This window comes from Brassica rapa, chromosome A07, assembly GCF_000309985.2.
Source record: "Brassica rapa cultivar Chiifu-401-42 chromosome A07, CAAS_Brap_v3.01, whole genome shotgun sequence".
NCBI classification, from domain to species: Eukaryota; Viridiplantae; Streptophyta; class Magnoliopsida; order Brassicales; family Brassicaceae; genus Brassica; species Brassica rapa.
The window spans coordinates 10,989,938-11,009,277 of NC_024801.2; the positions used below are offsets into that span (position 1 = coordinate 10,989,938).

At 35.9% G+C, this 19,340-nt stretch overlaps 4 protein-coding genes, 3 non-coding genes and 1 pseudogene across 8 annotated transcripts; 5 read left to right on the forward strand and 3 right to left on the reverse strand.

Moving 5' to 3' along the window:
• The first annotated feature begins 6 nt into the window (after positions 1 to 6).
• Positions 7 to 92, forward strand: LOC117127022. Its single transcript, XR_004449782.1, has one exon. It is a non-coding gene; the product is annotated as a small nucleolar RNA snoR4a (small nucleolar RNA).
• Positions 93 to 163: 71 nt separating this feature from the next.
• Positions 164 to 250, forward strand: LOC117126988. Its single transcript, XR_004449749.1, has one exon. It is a non-coding gene; the product is annotated as a small nucleolar RNA Z195/SNORD33/SNORD32 family (small nucleolar RNA).
• A 23-nt stretch (positions 251 to 273) lies between these two features.
• On the reverse strand, positions 274 to 1,342 carry LOC103828961 (annotated as a pseudogene).
• LOC117126989 lies at positions 301 to 389 on the forward strand. The gene has a single exon (XR_004449750.1). It is a non-coding gene; the product is annotated as a small nucleolar RNA Z196/R39/R59 family (small nucleolar RNA).
• Positions 1,343 to 1,725: 383 nt separating the features above from the next.
• Positions 1,726 to 6,181, forward strand: LOC103828962 (probable methyltransferase PMT24). Its single transcript, XM_009104604.3, has 8 exons — positions 1,726 to 1,991; positions 3,201 to 4,095; positions 4,173 to 4,322; positions 4,400 to 4,781; positions 4,857 to 5,031; positions 5,099 to 5,368; positions 5,459 to 5,653; positions 5,746 to 6,181. Exons 2-8 carry the CDS (start codon positions 3,244 to 3,246, stop codon positions 5,972 to 5,974), a joined length of 2,253 nt encoding a protein of 750 aa, XP_009102852.1. The 5' UTR covers positions 1,726 to 1,991; positions 3,201 to 3,243; the 3' UTR covers positions 5,975 to 6,181.
• LOC103828964 (pentatricopeptide repeat-containing protein At2g13420, mitochondrial-like) lies at positions 6,019 to 9,458 on the reverse strand. The gene is made up of 3 exons (XM_009104605.3): positions 7,609 to 9,458; positions 6,242 to 6,258; positions 6,019 to 6,165 (listed from the first exon to the last, which is right to left on the reverse strand). Exon 1 carries the CDS (start codon positions 9,224 to 9,226, stop codon positions 7,682 to 7,684), a length of 1,545 nt encoding a protein of 514 aa, XP_009102853.1. The 5' UTR covers positions 9,227 to 9,458; the 3' UTR covers positions 6,019 to 6,165; positions 6,242 to 6,258; positions 7,609 to 7,681.
• A 3,380-nt stretch (positions 9,459 to 12,838) lies between these two features.
• LOC103828966 lies at positions 12,839 to 13,508 on the forward strand. Its single transcript, XM_018652892.1, has 2 exons — positions 12,839 to 13,367; positions 13,483 to 13,508. Exons 1-2 carry the CDS (start codon positions 12,839 to 12,841, stop codon positions 13,506 to 13,508), a joined length of 555 nt encoding a protein of 184 aa, XP_018508408.1.
• Positions 13,509 to 13,585: 77 nt separating this feature from the next.
• LOC103828965 (protein FAM91A1) lies at positions 13,586 to 18,971 on the reverse strand. Of its 2 annotated transcripts, XM_009104606.3 has the most exons (11): positions 18,730 to 18,971; positions 18,300 to 18,442; positions 18,039 to 18,156; positions 17,554 to 17,650; positions 17,353 to 17,459; positions 16,951 to 17,073; positions 16,661 to 16,814; positions 16,375 to 16,435; positions 15,908 to 16,275; positions 14,187 to 15,789; positions 13,586 to 14,114 (listed from the first exon to the last, which is right to left on the reverse strand). In XM_009104606.3, exons 2-11 carry the CDS (start codon positions 18,425 to 18,427, stop codon positions 13,871 to 13,873), a joined length of 3,003 nt encoding a protein of 1,000 aa, XP_009102854.1. In that variant the 5' UTR covers positions 18,428 to 18,442; positions 18,730 to 18,971; the 3' UTR covers positions 13,586 to 13,870. The 2 variants fall into 2 exon arrangements, with proteins under 2 accessions (XP_009102854.1, XP_009102855.1); XM_009104607.3 differs by lacking the exons at positions 18,039 to 18,156; positions 18,300 to 18,442; positions 18,730 to 18,971 and having other exon boundaries at positions 16,951 to 17,081; positions 17,554 to 17,656.
• Between the last annotated feature and the right edge of the window lie 369 nt (positions 18,972 to 19,340).

The window sequence follows — 19,340 nt, forward strand, 5'->3', positions numbered from 1 at the left end:
TGTTATGGATATGATGAAAAGGCATATAATGTTTTGTGACGCCCAGTCTGATCTGCTTCTGCAGAGTGAGTGATTTGCCATCTTTCTGATTCCTATTTCATTGATTAAAACTATGTTTTTCTGTTGCAAAGATGTGTTTTAATTTTGTTTTGTGTGTGTACATGGGAGGAATGAGGATCTTTATTACCATACGTCTGCAAATCTGAATTACTATGTTGATTCAAAGACATGCACTACCATCTGACCTCTTTTTTTTTTTTTTTTTTAAATCTCTTTTTTTTTTTTTTTTTTTTGTTTCACTGCAATCAATGATGAATAAAATCGTCCATATTTAATGATAAACCCGTGATTATTAATCACTAGATCACCATCTTTCGGCTGAGATTGCAGTTTTTAACATTTTGATTTTGTATCTAAATTGCCTATGGTATCTGATGTCCAAATTTATAAAAAAAAGTAGATATAATTTATAAATATAGTCAGCGAAGAAGAAACATAAAACAAACACTGGAAACGAAATTAGATATACGTCTCTGAGAGCATTCCTCTGACTGAAAAGTATATTAGAAGACGTCAGGATGGAACCGGCCAGGGATGGAACTATTATTCTGCAGAGCTTGTTTCAGATGAAGCGTGAGAGCATAGTTGTTAACCTCCAGAGTTCTCAGCTGTTCCTGGTACTGACTAACCATCCGCCTCAAACCCTGCAACTCCTGACTCTCATCTTCAGTCTCTCTCTGCCGCTTCTGCTGCGTCACCACAGCTCTTTTGAGCAAACTATTCTCCTGGACCGTAGCTTCCAACTGCTGCTTCAACATCGAGTTCTCCTGTTGGAGACTGCTTTGCATCGCTGCGTCAGCACCAGCACGTGCCTTGATGGACTTGTCCAAAGCTTGTAGTGCTCTTGAAGCACGGTCTTTGGCGTCGTTCATGTCTGAAGCACTCATCATCTCCCTGACAAAGAGCTCAACCCACTCAGTGCCGTCCAAGTTCAAGACTTGCTCCTTCTCTGATCCTTCAACTTTTGCTTCTTCTGGATTCTGATTGGTTGATTCTAAACGAAGCTGGTTCAAAGACCTAATAGCAGAATCAAGATCCTCTCCACACTCCTCGATTGCTCGCTCAAGAATCTATAAAAAAAGTAAGAAAAGTCACAATTTTTCAAAAAAACCCAAAAATAGAAAGTTGGAGACTTTGGAGATGGAGAAGGTGACCTGATAATCCATGTCGGGGAAAATGGCGGCGAGGAGAAGGGAGGAGGAGAAACGAGAGGAACGGAGCTTCTTGGAGAGGAAGAATCGTCGAAAAGAGATCTCTTGCTGCCGCAAACAACCGCAGACATGTTATCTGCTTCCTCCCTCAATCTTCTTCTTTCCGTTTTCGATTTTTCTCAGTTTTTAAATGTGTCTGATCTGAATCAGATGATGATTGCCGGAAACCAAACCAACAAAGGAAAAGTCAAACCCTTTCGGATGTTCTTCGCATCTAATTTAACTAAGCAAAATGGGTCTGATGGGCCTTAGTGCCAAAACTAATAAGAAATGGGCCTTCTCACGGGCTTAGCTGTTTCACTCAATGAAACGGTACCGTTTTGCGTGGAATAAAAATCGTTGATAGCTTAGCTGTAAATGTCGGTGACCGACGCGGGGGGACAAGCGAATAATCAAATCGTGGAAAACGAAATATGAAATGAAAACTAAATTAAATGGGAATGTGGGTGGAAGGAAATTGAGATCCAAAATTCTGGTATTTTAAGGTCGTAACCCACTCACTCACTAGTCACTACCAGAGAGCCAGTAAAGATAAGACTATGATTTGATTCACCACTTGCCCTCTCAATTATAAAGTAAGTAGAGATCATAGTCTCTCTTGCTTGCTCTTTCTACTAGATCGGGATCTGGACCTTTCTCTTACACTCTTCTCTCTCTGCTCATAAAGTTTCAATCTTTTTGGGAGGAGGGAGATCTGAGTCTGCAACACCTTTCTTTCTGGTAATCTTTCTACTTTGAACTACACCAAGTCTATGGCTTTCTTTAAATGTTTCTTGCCTCTTCTGGCTATTTCTGTAAATGTCTTATCATCTTTTCTTCTTTGTTTTACTTTGTGGGGGTTATTGGTTCTTGTATTTTAATGGATTTTTAAATATTTTTGGATTTATAAATCTGTGATAAATCCATGATTTTTCAAATCAAACAAATGGATTTAATAAGAAAAAATGATAAGAACTTCAAAATCAAAATAGGTGAATTGTTATAAATCAATCAAATGGATTTGTAACTAGACCTAAATAATGACTTACGAGTTCATGAGGGAAAGGTAATAACCAAGTCTGTTATCGAAAAAAAGTTTACTCGTTGTTGATACATTAAAAAAAGAGATGAGGATTTATTTGTGACCCAGAGAGAAAGAAATAGGAACAAAATATAACATATTGACCAATAGACAAGATATGAGATATCGACAAAAGCTTATCATGTACGTAAAAACTGAAAAGAAAATGTTACAAATCCAATCAAAATAACAAGGTTAAACTCAATATTTGTTTCTTTGTATTTTTACCTTTAAAACATTTATAAATCCATTCAAATTCAGTTTCAAATCAAATCTTTAAATAAATCTATGGTATTGAATAACACTTGATTTTAAAATCAATTCTAAAATCATAGAACCAATAACAACAGATTTGAATATGAGTTTTAAAATGATAGAACCAATAACACTAGATTTGGATATGTGTTTTAAAATGATAGAACCAATAACATATGATTTGGTTTGGATTTTGAAATCCATTAAAATACATAAACCAATAACACCCTCTTTGTAACTTAGGTTTGCTCAAAGTAATATTCTTTGAGCAAGAAAATAAAAAAAGTAGTATGCTTTGGGTTTTGGCTAATGTTTCACTCTTAGTTATAAATTCAAGTGTTTTGTTTTGATTCTAGATGTTCTCTGCTCTGTGGTCTTTTACCTTCTCTATAGTATCATATCATGTTATTAAGCTCAGAAATCAGAGAAACCTTATTAGTCAATAGTGTGTACAATGGTTTGCTGTCAAAATTTCTATAGAAACCCAACATCCTTGTGGATCTTCTTCCTTGCCTTCTTTTAGACAGTCTTTTAATATGGCAGTATCTAGAAAAAACAAACCTTTTACTGGTCACTAAAGTCATTGTATTCTCTTCATTTAATTGATGTTGCAGGTGCATGTGACTAGGGATTGTGCTGTGGGTCTATAGGAGGAACATGGCAATGGGGAAGTATTCTCGTGTAGACGGGAAGAAGTCTTCTGGCTATGGCTTAACCATTACCATAGTCTTAGTTGTTTCTCTCTGTTTGGTTGGGGCCTGGATGTTCATGTCTTCATGGTCTGCTCCTACTGAGGAGTCTGTTGACTTCTCTTCTACCCAGACTCCAAAGGATGTGGAAACTATTACCAAGACTGATTTCACAAACGAAGAATTTGACAAAGGTTCCAAGAGTGAGGAAACTGAGGTTGTGAAAGAGAGCAACGAAGACAAGCCTGATCCTGAGAGCTCTGGTGAGGAGAAGACGGAGCAGGTTGAGGAGAAGAAGGAGTTTGAAGACAAGAATGGTGAAGGGGATAGAAAAGATGGAGAGGGTGAGTCAGAAAGTGATGAAACGAAGCAGAAAGAGAAGACACAGTTGGAAGAGAGCTCAGAGGAAAACAAATCAGAGGATGGTAATGGAACCGAAGAGAATACTGAAGAAAACACTGAGAAGAAGACGGAAGAAAGCGCTGGTGAAACTGAAGAGAACACTGAGAAGAGTACTGGTGACCAGGCCGAGATTACAAAGGAGTCGAGCAGTGGAAGTGGGGCTTGGTCTACCCAATTGGTTGAATCACAGAACGAGAAGAAAGCACAAGTGTCCTCAATCAAATGGAAAGTCTGCAATGTGACAGCTGGACCAGACTACATCCCTTGCCTTGACAATTGGCAAGCTATCAAGAAGCTTCATTCCACTAAGCATTATGAACATCGTGAGAGGCATTGTCCTGAGGAATCTCCAACCTGCCTTGTTTCTCTTCCCGAAGGGTATAAACGATCCATCAAATGGCCTAAGAGCAGAGAAAAGGTATAACTTCTTGAGATCCATTATGTTATTTTTCAGTGATACCAATTTAACTCCTTATGTTTTGTGTTGACATACAGATATGGTACAACAACATTCCTCACACCAAGCTAGCACAAGTGAAAGGACATCAAAACTGGGTGAAGATGAGTGGTGAATACTTAACATTCCCTGGTGGTGGTACTCAGTTCAAGAACGGTGCTCTTCACTATATTGATTTCCTCCAAGAGGTACACTTTGATATTTCATTCAATGTCTACACAATTTTCTCATTGACTATTAACATTGATATGTGTATTGATTGCAGTCATATCCTGATATTGCTTGGGGAAACAGAACCCGTGTTATATTGGATGTTGGGTGTGGTGTTGCTAGCTTCGGAGGATACCTTTTCGACAGAGATGTCCTTGCTTTGTCATTTGCACCAAAAGATGAACACGAGGCGCAGGTGCAGTTTGCTTTGGAACGTGGTATCCCTGCAATGTCAAATGTTATGGGAACCAAGAGATTGCCTTTCCCAGGATCTGTTTTCGATCTTATCCACTGTGCTCGTTGTAGAGTCCCTTGGCATATTGAAGGTGGTAAACTACTTTTGGAACTGAACCGTGCATTGAGACCGGGTGGTTTCTTTGTCTGGTCGGCAACTCCAGTTTACAGGAAGACCGAAGAAGACGTTGGCATATGGAAAGGTTTGGAAACTTTGTTCCCTTCTATTTGCAACTGGTTCTTAACTAACATGTGAGATGTTTCTTTATGTTCTGTAGCTATGTCGAAGCTAACAAAGGCAATGTGCTGGAAACTAATGACGATAAAGAAAGATAAACTGAATGAAGTTGGTGCTGCCATTTACCAAAAGCCAATGTCTAATGATTGCTACAACCAAAGATCTCAAAGCGAGCCACCTCTCTGCAAAGACTCTGATGATCAAAACGCCGCTTGGTAGCTTATCTATTCCCTTTCTCACACCAGTGCAATGGAACTTTGTTGCTAAAGTGTATGATTGCAGGAATGTTCCACTTGAGGCATGTATGCACAAAGTGACAGAAGATTCATCAAAACGGGGAGCAGCTTGGCCTGAGAATTGGCCAGAGAGAGTAGAGACTGTTCCTCAGTGGTTGGATTCTCAGGAAGGTGTGTATGGAAAACCTGCACAAGAGGATTTCACAGCAGACCAAGAACGTTGGAAGACTATTGTTTCAAAGTCATACCTCAACGGTATGGGAATCGATTGGTCGTATGTGAGAAATGTGATGGACATGAGAGCTGTCTATGGAGGGTAAGTGTATTGGAAAAACAATCTTTCACCAGTACAAAATTGGCTCCATGCATCTTTTTACTAAATGATCTCTCTCTTTCTTGGTTTCAGTTTTGCTGCTGCTTTGAAGGATCTGAAGCTGTGGGTGATGAATGTAGTTCCTATCGACTCAGCTGATACGTTACCAATTATATACGAACGTGGTTTGTTTGGAATCTACCATGACTGGTGTGAATCATTCAGCACTTACCCTCGAACTTACGACCTCCTTCATGCTGATCATCTTTTCTCTGCACTGAAGAAGAGGTATGTAGATATACAGTACACTCACATATCTCTGTGGCCTTTTCTTGATTTCAAAATCTGATGATTGTATGTATAAAACAACACTCATTCAGGTGCAGCTTGGTATCGGCAATGGCTGAAGTGGACAGGATTCTTAGACCACAAGGAACTTTTATAGTAAGAGATGACATGGAAACAATAGGAGAAATAGAGAAGATGGTGAAATCGATGAAGTGGAATGTAAGAATGACACATTCCAAAGATGGAGAAGGAGTGCTCTCTGTTCAGAAGTCATTGTGGCGTCCTTCAGAGGTCGAGACAGTTACATGGGCAATAGCCTGAGGTGAAAGGAAACTAAGAAGAATAAAATGGTTTTTTTTACTTTCTATAGTTTCATAATTAAGTTTTTTTCTTTTATGATCACATTGATTGTTACTTGTATTAGTCCAATTTTTCCTTTGCATTGACAAAAATTGTATACAAGACAATTGTCTCAAAAGTGTAAACTTATGAGAGTTTTATTTGGTCCTAAACACCCATGAAAAGTCATACATATAAATCATAACTGTGACAAATCTAGAAAGTAAAATATAACTATGACCTTGTAAAATGGCCAGATTATACATCTATATTATTAAAACTGAAGTACACTTTAGTAATGTTTGGAAACATGAATAGTAATATAACTGAAAATTGTTTGGAAACATGGATAGTAGTATAAATGAGAATTGTTTGGAAACATGGATAGCAGTAGAAAATAATACTTGCTTATCTTAATTGATTTTTTAAAAGATTTTTATTATATTGTTAATCAATTCTAACCCTTCATCTATTATATTTACTAAATAAGTTAATATCATTTATTACAGAAGTACAAAACAAAATTTATTTGTTTTCAATTTTTATTTTATCTTTTACATTCATTTTTCTCAATTTTAATTATTTCTATACAAAATTCAAATCAAAATAATAATTTAAAATTAATTTATATAAATAATTGATTCAAATATATATATATATATATATTTTAAGAAAATTTACTAAAATATTTTCCAATAACCATTTAAAAAATATTTTCACTATATATAAGAAAAATACAATACATAACTTAATTAAAAACACCAACTTAAATTATGGTTTTTATATTTCATATTAAGTTTATAAATATAATATATGTGATTATTTATATGATGGTATGTATAAAATAATATTAATTATATGATTACTTATATTATGGTACATATAAAATATGATTAATTATATGATGACATATATATGATATATAATAGTGACATGAAAAACAAAACTTATTTGTTTTCAATTTTTTTATTTTATCTTTTACATTCATTTTCTCACTTTTTAACTATCTCATTAATTATATTTACTATAATATTTTGTCAGGATTATTTACATATTAACTATAATAATTCGACATATTTGAATGAAACCACTCTATTTGTGATAAGAATTCAAAATGGTTAACAATTTTTTTTTATTTACTTATGTATCGGTTAGACATGGACATTCGGATAACTATTCAGCTACGAGTTATTTCTGTGGGTTATCATGCTTTTTGAGTTTTGAAACTAGACTTCATTTCGGTATTATAAATTTTCATGTGTGTTTAGAATCGGGTCCAGATGAATTCAGTCTTGATATATACAAACCTACAAATATCCAAAAACTAATGTATTTGACGCCGGTACGGATATTTGTATGAAAAGTAAGAATATTAACAGATTCAATTCGGGTATGTTGAATTCAAATTAAACTAAAAATAACCAAATAACCAAAAGTAATCATATTACTCTATTTGATTCAGGTTCGATTATGATGTATAGAAATCTAAAAGTATTTATGCAATTAATTATATTATGATACATATAAAATATATAATACTAATCATAAAAATAAAATATCGATTTATAAGAAAGTAAAAATTAACACCCGCACGGGCGTGCGGGTCAATCTCTAGTGTGTTTTAAGTTTAAGAAAGAAAAACAAACAGTTTAGAAACAAGATTTTAATTAAACAGAACATTCAGTCTCATCATCTCTTGTAAGGCTCAAAACGATATCTCTGAAACTCAGATCCAAAGGTGATAGACTCCTCGTCGAGTTTCTTCTTCAACCTCCTCCAAGTCCTCAACTTATTAGACTGTATTAACCCTTTATACAACGTCTCAAACGTTAGCTTCTGCGGCAAGAAACCTCTCTCTATCATCTCCACAAAGTACCCACAAGCCTCTTTCCATTTATCCTTCCCACACAACCCATGAACCAAACAAGTATACGAATCCAAATCCGGACCCGTCTCGCTTCCTTTAAGATCATCCCAAATCTCTCCCACAATCTCCATCTTCCCCAAGTTGATAAACGTACTCAACAGAACATTATAAGTGTTCGTATTCGGCTTGCACAATCCATCTTTCATCTTCTTATAAAGATTCATCGCCCCGGTAACATCTTTTCTTCCTTTGTACTCTTTGAAAAAGCAATTGTATGTAGCGGAAGAAGGGCTTATCCCATCTCCCACCATGGCTTCAAGCAGCTCCTCAGCCTCCTCCAACCTCCCACAAGAACATAGACACTTCACAACCGAAGTGTACGTCTCCGTGGTCGGGCTAATCCCTTTGGCCTTCATGAGTTTCAGCTTATCCAAACTCAGCTCGGACTTATGAGCTCGGCTGTACATATGAAGCACGATCGAAAAGCTCGTGACGTCAGGCTCGATCCCTCTCTCACGCATTTCATCGAACACCTTCTCCGCGTTCCTCACGTTCCTCTCAAACCTCTCCTCGGGATGCAAACTCGCCGTCCGGCAGATCCCGTTGAGCAGAACGTTGTACGTCACGACGTTAGGCTCGATCCCGGATCCGATCATCTCCGCTAAGAATCTCTCCGCCATGTCGATCCTCCGCAGCTTACACCAGCCGGCGATGAGAATCGTGTAAACCTTCTCGTCGGATCCGAACTCAGCTTTGCGTTCGTTGAAAACCCCAACGGCCAGCTTCGTGTGTCCGTACTTACAAAGCGTGTCGAGGAGAAAGGCGAACTCGTCGACGCCGAGGCGGTTCTCGAGGAAGCAAGGCGCGTCGTCGAAAGCTCGGACGGCTTGGCGAGTGAGTCCGGCGGTGATTAGGCGCTTGACGAGGATGAGGAACGTCTCCGAGGAAGGTTTGAGGCTCTCGTGCTGCTCCATCTCGACGATTAGCTGTCGAGCGACGTCGAATTGGCGGACTTTTCCGAGGATGTCGATGATGAGGTTGAAGGAGGTGAGTGATGTTGTCGTCGAAGGAGAGGGTAAGGAGCGTAGGTATTGGAAGAAGGAGAGGGCGATTTTGGAGTTGTGACGGAGACGGAGGAGGGTTTGGTTGATGAGGTGAGGAGAGAGGGAGATTCCGTTGAGCTGCAGAGATGATTCTGTGAAGTGGAAAGGGTTGTGGTTGGTCACGAGGATTTGGGATATTAGTTCGGCTTCGTTTGAGGGTTCGAGTTTCGGGAGGTTGAGAGAGAATCCAGCGGCGGCGGCGGCGGTGGTGGAGAGACGACGGAGGAGAGGAAAGGCCGGTTGTGAGATTTTTTGTTTCAGCATCTTTCTGAAATGTTCCGTTTTGCTCTGAACAACTCAAAAAAAAAGATAATTGTGGTTTTCGCACTGCGGTTAAACCAAACTGGACCGAGCCTGATTTTTCAGAAAAATTACTGATCGGTTTAACCTGAATAACCGAATCAAAACCAAATATAACCAGACTTTTAGATGTTGAGATTATTCGGTCTAAGAGTTGCACAAACCTTCAGCCACTTTTATTGAAACTTCTGTGTTGTCTGACCGCTGTTCATCTATCTTATTAAAACTCAAGTACAAAATTGGAGTATTTGGAGACTTGAATAGGAATTTTAAAAATTTGGAGTGTTTGAAAACATGGATTGCAGTCTTTTAAAAAAAAATATTTTTGTTTGAAAACAAAGATAGTAGTATTAAGAAAAAAAGTAATGGGCTTATATTTTTTAAAAAAATTGAAAGTTATCTAGGTCACTTTTAAAATATACCAAAATGGGTCAATCTAATTCCCTAAAAATTTTTTTTCTAAACTAACCATAAAACAAAATTTAAACTTTATATACATATTTCAAATCAAAATAATAATTCAAATTTGATTTATATCAAAAATTGATTCAAAAATATACATATATTCAAAAATAGATTTTTACTAAACTATTTTTCAATAACCATTATAAAAAAATATTGTCAATATATATAAGAAAAATATAATACAAAGCCCAATTTGAAATACCAACTCAAATTATGGTTTTCATATTTCATATTAAGTTTTAAAAATATAATATATGTAATTATTTATATGATGGTATGTATAAAATACTATTAATTATATGATTACTTATATGATGGTACATATAAAATACGATTAATTATATGATGATAAAATACGATATATAATAATGACTAGGGATGGGCTTTTGGATACCCATACGGGTTTAGTTCTGATCGGTTTGTATTTTGGGTTTTCGGGGTCAAAGATTTCAGCCTTATTGGAATGTTTCTAAATTTTGGTTTGAGTTCGATTTGGATCTTTGCGGGTTTGGTTTGGGTTTGGATAACTAATTTAAATTATTTTTAAAGTCTTAAATCATTATATATTTTAAATTTCTCAAAATGTATAAATAAAATAATATATTACGTATAAATTTGAATAACATATGTCATAATACTTAAGCTTAACATATCAATTGGCTTGATTTAAAATTTTGGATACGAAATCAATAATTATTTTAAGTATTTTTGGTGATTTGAGTATACTTTAACTATTTCAGATATTTACTTTTGACTATCTATATATATTTTCAAGTATTTAAACCAATTTAAAAGTATCATTTTTGATGTTTTATATACGTTAAATCTAAAAATAATTAATATATATAAGTATATAAATCTATTTTTAGATAAATTCGGATACCCAAATACTTCGGTTCGGATCAGATTCGGTTCTCTAAATAACAAAATTTTGAATAAGTAGAATATTTAATCAATTTATGTTTGGGTTTGGTACTATATCTTTGGATCGGTATCGGTTATGTTCCTCGGATTCATTTTTCCAAATCTTAATAATTACATGAAAAACAAATATCAACATATTTTTCAAAATATACACCCACGCGCCTGCGCGGGTCAAAATCTAGTGTACATTATTACATGATAAAGATATGATTACAACATTGATGAATCAAAGAGAACACCCAGAGTTTGTGATCTGTTTTTATGTTTTACTAGGTGTTTTCCTGCACCATGTGCAGTGATAAATTTTTTAAAAGTTAAATTATATTTAAAATGAAATTTATTAATATTATATATTTTATTATTTTTGTTAATATTTAATATAAAGTTGATTATTTAAGTATAAAATAAGGAAAAATAATAATTTTGTTTATTTTAAATTACATTTAGTAATATATATGTAATATATTTAAAATTCGAATCTTAGATAAAAAATTTATCTATTTATTTTGGTTAAATGTATTAAATCAAATTGTATAAAATTACTAAAATTCATATAAAAATTGTATAGTTATTAAAAATTATAGCTAAATAATATTTATAAAATTTGTAGATATCTAAAAAAAACTAATAAAATTACGATCAACAATTTTTTAATATTTTTAAAAGGATGTAGAAAATTTTGAAAATATTAGTAATAAAAATTATATAATTATAAAAATGCAATTAAATAATGTATTTAAAAATTTATGATGCATATTTTAATATATTTATTTTAGTGATGATTTATGAATTATTACCATATTTTAGGAAGTTTAACAAAAATATAAATCAACATTAAATGTAATGTATTAGTTATTATCATATTCTATAAAGTTTACCAAAAATATATGTCAGTAATAAATGTAATTGTCCATGTCATATTAACTATAAGAACATGTCATCAATCTTGTTAACCATGTTATCATTATTTTTGTAAAAATGATTGTAGAGAGGACATGTGGTAAAATCACTTCCCAAATATAATCTAGGGGATTTGTGGTGTAATATGTAGAACATGTCTGAACTCTGAAGTTTATCTTTTTCTAGTAAATATGATTCAGTGTAATTCTTTTATTGTATTAGCAAACTATATTTGGTTCAGTTGCTCTAAAAGTTCAAATAGTTTCTCTTTATAGAAAGATGGTAGTTGCTTGTCTTAGAATCAACAATATGGTTCAGATTTGCATCAATCCAAAGGCAAGGATGCATGGACGGTCCATGACCGAAGCCTACCAAAAACAAATTAGCTTCCAAATTTTAATGAACTAATATACAAATGTTATATAATCCTTTCAAAATAAAAATCTTTTCTCGAGATTTACTTTGAAATGTTTATGAATAAAGAAAACGTAAGACCGACCTTGCAAATGTGAAAACTTAACAACTGATAAGAGACTAAAACCGAGTATGTCAAAACTTACAGAAAAACCCTACCGGAATGTCTGTAAATGATTTTTGAAAAAAACATAATTTTAAAAATACCAAGTAAAACCGTCTCAAAAATATTTATGTCATATCAAATTTAATTACGCAATTTGTCTTATTTTGTTTAGATAATACTCACATAATTATATTTGATTACAACAGAGGTACGGTTCTTTTTTTTGACAAACGGTTTTCTCATTTATTTTACTATTTTTTATCACTAACTTTACCTGATTTTTTTTAGTGGTTAGTTTTGTAGAATATTTTTTTCATCAAGATGTGACTCTCATTTTAATTAAATGTTGATTTGCAAATTCAAAGCATTTTTAGAAAAAAAAAGAAGTATTCTTCTTCAGTACTATATAAATAAAATTTCTTCTAAGTATACAATAAATTGCATAGTAACTTTAAGAATTGGCAGAAAAATTCCACAAGCATAAACAGAATTATTTTAAAAAATAATAATAATTTGAAACACCAACCAAAAAAAACATGGAGAGAATAAAAGAAAAACAAGAATCAAATCTAAACAATCAAAAAATTATAATAGCTTGGGCGCAACGTAAGCATAACCGCTCCGATCGAATAGAAGCAAGTGTGAGACACTATGTAATAAACTTAGACTTGATCCAAAAGATTCACCAATTACTTCTCTACTCTCTTTTGTTAGGGTTTGAGTCACATCTCTTCTTATAATTTGTCTTAGTGTGTCAAAGGTGCGACATGGCGGTTCCAAGGAAACGCAAACACTCTGGTGAAGAGACTCTACCTGAAAAGAGACAAAAGAAGACCATCGAAGCTTCTAAATTTGAAGAACCGGAGAAATCAATCACAGCTTTGATCAGACTTCGTGAAACAAAGGCGGATTCAAAGGTTACGCGACTGATCCGTGAGAATACGGCTTGGAGAATTCGTGATCACGATACAAAGACGAAGGAGGGCGAGGTTATTACAACGAAACCAGGCCGTGACAAGATTGAGAAACAAAACCACGGTTTCAAAGACTTGATAGCAAAGGCACGTGAGAAACTGCAAGAAAAGAGGCAGTTTGATGATAGGAACACTGACATTGCAAGCCAGAGGATAGCTGCTCGGTTAGCTCTTGATCAGATAGTAGAAACTGATGATGATTTCGATGATCATCTTAAATATCATACAGAATTGCAAAACCTTGGGTGCCATTTCATCCGCGATCAAGTCAGTTGCTTGAAGATGTTCAGTTTGTTGTCAAGAAACGACTACGACATTGATAGTCAGTCTTGGAGACGAAGGAACTCCCACGGTCTAGTGAATATATTCATTGAGAAAGAATTTTTTCTGTGTTTTATTTGTTGTAAAGTAAACATGTTTGGAGTTTATCTTTTCAGGTAAATATGTCAAAGTTTCAGTGTAATTCTGTCTGTAGTATTTGCAATACGATCAAACTACTTTCTGGTTTAGTTGCTCTAAAAATCAAAGTCTCTCTTTGCATGTCTTCGAATCAGATTTTCATCAAATTAAACAAAATTCACATCAAACCAACCCAAATCCAAACCGAAATTATTTGGTCATGAACTTGTGTAACCGAAATAACCCAAAGTTTATATGCAGCTGCAAAAGAGGACTGACTACTAAAACTTTGAAACACTGATTTTAGCAAAAAAAAAAAAAAAAAAAAAATTAAAACACTGATAAGATTCAAGATTTCTGTCGAAATATTTCACCTTTCACTTGATGTCCTGTGAAATTTTTGGAGAGAGCCTCCATGGGAGTTTACTACTTGGGGGCGAGGATAGCAGATGCAGCAGCAGCTTCTGCAATGAGAGCAACTGGTTGACGAGCTTGAAGGCAAGCACCAATGTCAAAAGGGTGCAACTCTGAACCATCATACAGAAGATTCAGTCCTGGAAGAACCACTTCTCGGCTATCTGCTTCATCTGCATCTGCCTTTGTTGCAGTTGAAGGCGCATTCTCGTCTATGGTCCTAGTGGCAGCTTCATATACAGGGCAAGTGTAGGATCTGCCACCACCCCCAAAAAGTTCCTCAAAATCTGAGACAAGAAATAAATAAAATTCAAGAAACTAAACTGACCTGAGGATGCTACCATCGAAGCTTAGAACTTCAGTCCGGCAACGTTGGCGATTAGCTAGTTTCAACCGTTGAAATTCGCTCGAGGCACCTGAAATTGGGGAGGAAGGGTCCACGAGTGGGTTCCATTTGCCGCTTGCATAGTTCATGAGCTTACTACGAGGAGCCTCCTTTGCTTGTTCTTTCTGGTAGAGAAGTTTAGCAGCTGGACCTGTTGCTTGGTACTGTGCGCATATATCTTTCAACCTTTTCCTTATGCACTGCATTGCATTGTGCTGTTCCATGAGCGAATCTGCTTGAAGTAACTCTGATGAGACGATCCTTTTGCAGATATGGTTGCATAGCTTTGGACTGAAAAGTGGCAGACCAAACTCCACGGTTAAAGGGACCCATTCATACTTCTCATCATCATCTGGAGAAAAGTAGCCTGCTGGATCCTTTGCTTTAAAGAGTTTCAAAAGGCGGATGTAACCGACAGTCCACAGTTCCATGTTGTTCGCCAGCTTGGTTAAGAGAGAGTTCAACTTTGTGTTTTCCTCAAGGGGAAGTCCAAGCTCGTCCGCGAAATGAGGAATAGAGCCATCAGAGTTCTTCAGGGGTAATGGTATATCTAAAGTAACAATTCGTCCAGAGCTATCAAGATCATGCTTGCTGAGAGGCTGAACGAGAACAGCTGAGCATTTGAGAAGGCAATTCAAACAGTGTAACAGTATACTTCCCTTGACCAAGTTACCTTCAAACTTGTTTCCTAGGCCACCAACCGAAGATCCATCCCAAGACCAAATGAGAGCTTTCTCACAGCCAGCTAGTGGAGCAGGAAGCATCCGCAGACACTGCCCTTTCATCAAGATAACCGACAAAGGCCCAGTGCCCACGGTTGAATACAATACCAGTTTCATCCACTGTGTCATCGATGAATGGGAGGGAGGACCGAAATGAACTGGGCCTGAAGGTCCAGGTAGAACAGTCGTCAGTGGAAGAGGAACCATTGAAACAACAATGTCGTAGTCTCGGGAAAACAAACGATCTAGAGTAACTGGTGTTAGAGAAGCCAGACTTTCACAACGAAGAATATCAACGCGATATCTCTTCCTTTTCTTGTTTCCTTTACTGGTGTCGGGTCCTTCTACGGTGATCGGCTTCCCGTCATTCTCAAGGCTTAGGTTAGAACTAAGGGTCTCGGTCAAGGCAGTAGTATCATCGGCCAGTGTAGTTGCAGCTGCTTCATGTTCAGAGCTTTCAGGGACACGCTCTGTCGAAATGGGATCCTCGTGAGGGGTATCTGAAACCATTGAAGCCTCACTATTTTGGCTGGTTAAAGAATCTCCAGAATTATCAGGAGAATTAACATCAGCAAGAAGAGTTACAGCCTCATCATTAATCGAAGTTCCTGGTCCCATCGTATCAACTGCTGTATCAGTAGCAACTCCACCAGATATCAAACATTCCAGAACACAACGAAGGCTAAAGGCATGATTTGCAAATTCTTGCAGTTCACCCTCAAATTTTGCTCCCTCTAATGTGCTCAAATCCTTGCAAAGGTCCGGGATACTAGTATGCCCGAGCTTTCCAGCTTCATAGAGTGTTACAGCATGAGACTTCAATCCTATAGCAGTATTCATTAACATGGATGGAATGTATTAGAATAATGCAAAAAGTATAGTTGATATTATGGGCTATCAATAATTATAAGTTGCGCATCAAATGGAACTAGGAAAGGATACCTGGTGAGACAGAACCCATCATTAGATATGATGTTATGTTAGCATCGACTATGAAAGCAACTCGAACATGACTCGAACGTAATACAGAGCTTTCTGTCCCTAAATTATCTCCATTTTGAGCCGCCTCACCATCAGCAGACATGTAGGAAGCACGAGTATCGTCTTCATCACTGAGGATGGCACGTGGAGACCCGGGCATAATCTTGTCATGAAGCACAGAAGCCGGATCAATTAGCTTTACAGCCCACCCCAAGCGGCAAACAAAAGACGCAGCAGCCTGTAATTGAGCTAGGTCAGCTTGCAAAGTGGATGCCAGCTCTACAACTGTTGAGTTCTCATTTGAAACTACAAAAACTGCATAGAGTAATCTGCAAAATGAACTTGCAGCAATTAGAATTCTATATAATCTCAGGGAACTACATCCAAGATGAGCTAAGCTTCCATGTAGCGCGCAATAGATTCCTTACTCTTCAATGGGATCTTCATAAGACTGCTCTCTGTTGGAGATGAACCCTTCAAGCTTTGAAACTGAAACAGCGATGCAATGCATGTCAGTGAAATCTTAGTCTCACGAGACAAAATCCGATATTGACATACTGGAATCTGAGAGCAGACTCCCGGCTTTGTTCCAAGTAAATAAAAATAGCATGAAATTGTATTGGCAAAGATTCAACATTCTCCAACCTTGAAGTACGTAGATGCGGAGACTTTTATAACAACATAGTGTATGAATATTGGCAAATATAAACTCACCTTTAAAGCGGTCATCCTGGTAGACTGGGACATCAAAATATATCAATCCTCTTTGGTATAGACCTTTTATGACTTCCGGATCAAAGAGGACATATGCATTAACTTCCTCCTTGCAAATTTTATCTATTGTGGCCGTCTCATCTTCTGAAAGTTTCTATGCAAAGAACAAAAATTAAGATCTGCGATCAGACAAGGAACAATACGATTGCAGTGACATCTCAGTAGTTCACTACGAGCAAAATTGGTTTCAAAAGCAAGAAGCATAAAAGATATAGACAAGCTTAGATCACCTTAAACTCTTCTATGGTGAAGTTAACAAGGCAAACACCCCACCACGGGTCAATAGGGAAATCCACAGGCTGAGTAGGTAAGAAATCTTTCGCAATCGATTTGTTCAGCTTCCACATAATTTTCTGGAAAGCTCAACACATACATGAAAAGAATTAAGACATAAGGAAGCTGGACAACATCCACTTATTGGCTCGAGGAAAAGTGATTCTTTACGATAATTTCTTTACGAATTACAGTGTCAGAAAATGAAATCAGGAAACACTATATCTTGAATTTCGTAAACTTTGAATTCCCGTATTTTATACACAAACAGATTCTCCAAGTAGGAAGTCAAAGCAAAATAAAATATCAAGAGTGTAACTTGGATAATATATCAGAGCAGATTATAGATGCAGAAGTACCTTAGATCTGCATTTATTCATGATATCAATGAATTCATTTCTCCCTATGCCCGTAAGCCTGAAAGCATCTGCCGCACTGAAGTTTGGGATACTGTCGTAAGGTTGCTCTGTGTCCAATTAAAAAAGGAATGAGGATGAAAAACTCGCTGGCTAGTAGAACTTTAAGTGAAAAGTGAGCTATAAAGTGAAGCAACAATATACCATTTCGCATGACTTCAAATATCATATCACAGTAGTATCTGAAAGGTGATATCCTCATCACACGGCAAACATGCTCCGCAAGGTGATAAGGAAACAGCTGCAGGTATATGTTAAAGAAATTAAGATTACGGATCCTGTGATAGTAACAAGAAGAAGAAAAAAATGTCCAAATCTATATAAAAGCATCTCGCCTTGTATCAACAGTGTGAAATCATAGCTCTCTTTCATAACAGTAGCATTAACATCACAGACTTGTCTAAAAATAAACCTTGTTTGCCACTATTACTAATCATCCCATATCCTAGCCAGATATTTTGTCACTTCAGTAATTTCCAGAGAAGCCAATGAATACAAAACAAAGAGGGAGGAAGACAAGAAAAGAGAAAAAAATATAGAAAATGATAGGCTATTAACTCTACTCTAGAATGCCATTAAAATAATTAAAAGGAAGATTTCTTAAAGAGTAGTAATCCATCAACACTTACCGCCAGATTCTTGCGCAAGTAACGCATCATATCTTCATAATATTCACCTTCTTTACAAACTTTACAAGCAAAACAAGTATTCCAAAGGAGTCTCTTTTTAATACAATGCTCAATAACCCTGCATAAAACAATAATAAAAAACAATGAAAAAAGGATACTGCTGCTACCCAAAAGGTAGAACATAGAAATGCTAGAAAGCAGCTCAACACCAATAATGACATTAACGTTCATTGCTAAAGAACGTCAAGCTAGTATACAAACCTTCTATGCCATTCCTCCTTGGAACCAAGAATAGACTGAAGTCGCTTAGGGAGGTTCTCCCATGGACATTCTTCCCTTACAGCTTTCGATATCAACTGGTCCTCTATGGTGACTGGAGTGTGCTGCATCTTTCAGTTCCGTATCTTCCAAGTAAAACAATGACATCAAAAATAAAACAAAATCCAAATAAGCTTGAATCTCAATTCAAAGAAGTCTTTCCACCGACAAGATCGCAGAGCCTAAGATCAATTCCTAACCCTAATCGTCTTCGTTTGCGTATAAGTTTACTGGAACACAGAAATGCAGTCTAATTATGAAATCCAAAGAACATCGGCGACTAAATGCAGCGATCTCGAGACTAGTGATCCGTAACAGAATAAGAAACTCGAAGATGGTGAATTGAAGAAGACGAGTGGCGATCGGAGATTACCTGAGCTCACCGGCGATTCAAGAGAAAACTAAAGTTTTCTTCACCGGAATCTCATGAGATCTGAAGCGAAGCGACCTACGACTATGTACGCTCCCTGGGCCTAAGCTGGGAAGGGAAGGTAAGAGCTTTCAAATGATATGTGGGCCCAAACATCATAATCTATTAAAAAAAAATTAGAAATGTAGGCCCAAACTCCTCCTCATTCATTTGCACACGTCTCTGCGTCTCTATTTTGTTATATCATATTATTTTGTTATAATCTTTATAATTTTTTTTTTGATCAAAAAAAAAAAAGTATAAAGATTTATACCCACATTCACCTGAAAAGCAGCTTACTCTCTAAAAGACTCTCAAAGGAAAATATAAGAACAATCCAGTTAACCTCTACGAGAACAATATAAAAACGAAAATGAATCAATCAATTAGGTTAAAACTAAAAAGCCATTGAATATTTTATTTTTATAAAATGTTAAAACTGTTAGTTAACTATTTTTTTGCAGTTGTATCTTTCATTCATCCTCTTTCAGGGTAAGAACATAGTTTATAATCTCTTTTTTTTTTTGATGAGAATTATCATATTCTATATTTTTTCTAAACTTAAAAGCTATTAA

Bases quoted from the DNA above. Each gene is read 5' to 3' on its own strand.
- LOC103828966 (XM_018652892.1), top strand. From the start codon at position 12,839: ATGGCGGTTCCAAGGAAACGCAAACACTCTGGTGAAGAGACTCTACCT. The intron at 13,368-13,482 runs GTCAGTCTTGGA...TTATCTTTTCAG, and splicing joins AAACGACTACGACATTGATA to GTAAATATGTCAAAGTTTCA.
- LOC103828964 (XM_009104605.3), bottom strand. From the start codon at position 9,226: ATGCTGAAACAAAAAATCTCACAACCGGCCTTTCCTCTCCTCCGTCGT.
- LOC103828962 (XM_009104604.3), top strand. From the start codon at position 3,244: ATGGCAATGGGGAAGTATTCTCGTGTAGACGGGAAGAAGTCTTCTGGC. The intron at 4,323-4,399 runs GTACACTTTGAT...TATTGATTGCAG, and splicing joins ATATTGATTTCCTCCAAGAG to TCATATCCTGATATTGCTTG. The intron at 5,654-5,745 runs GTATGTAGATAT...ACACTCATTCAG, and splicing joins TTCTCTGCACTGAAGAAGAG to GTGCAGCTTGGTATCGGCAA.
- LOC103828965 (XM_009104606.3), bottom strand. From the start codon at position 18,427: ATGCAGCACACTCCAGTCACCATAGAGGACCAGTTGATATCGAAAGCT. The intron at 16,436-16,660 runs GTGAGTTTATAT...TCGCTGTTTCAG, and splicing joins CCAGGATGACCGCTTTAAAG to TTTCAAAGCTTGAAGGGTTC. The intron at 14,115-14,186 runs GTCAGTTTAGTT...GGGTGGTGGCAG, and splicing joins TTCGATGGTAGCATCCTCAG to ATCCTACACTTGCCCTGTAT.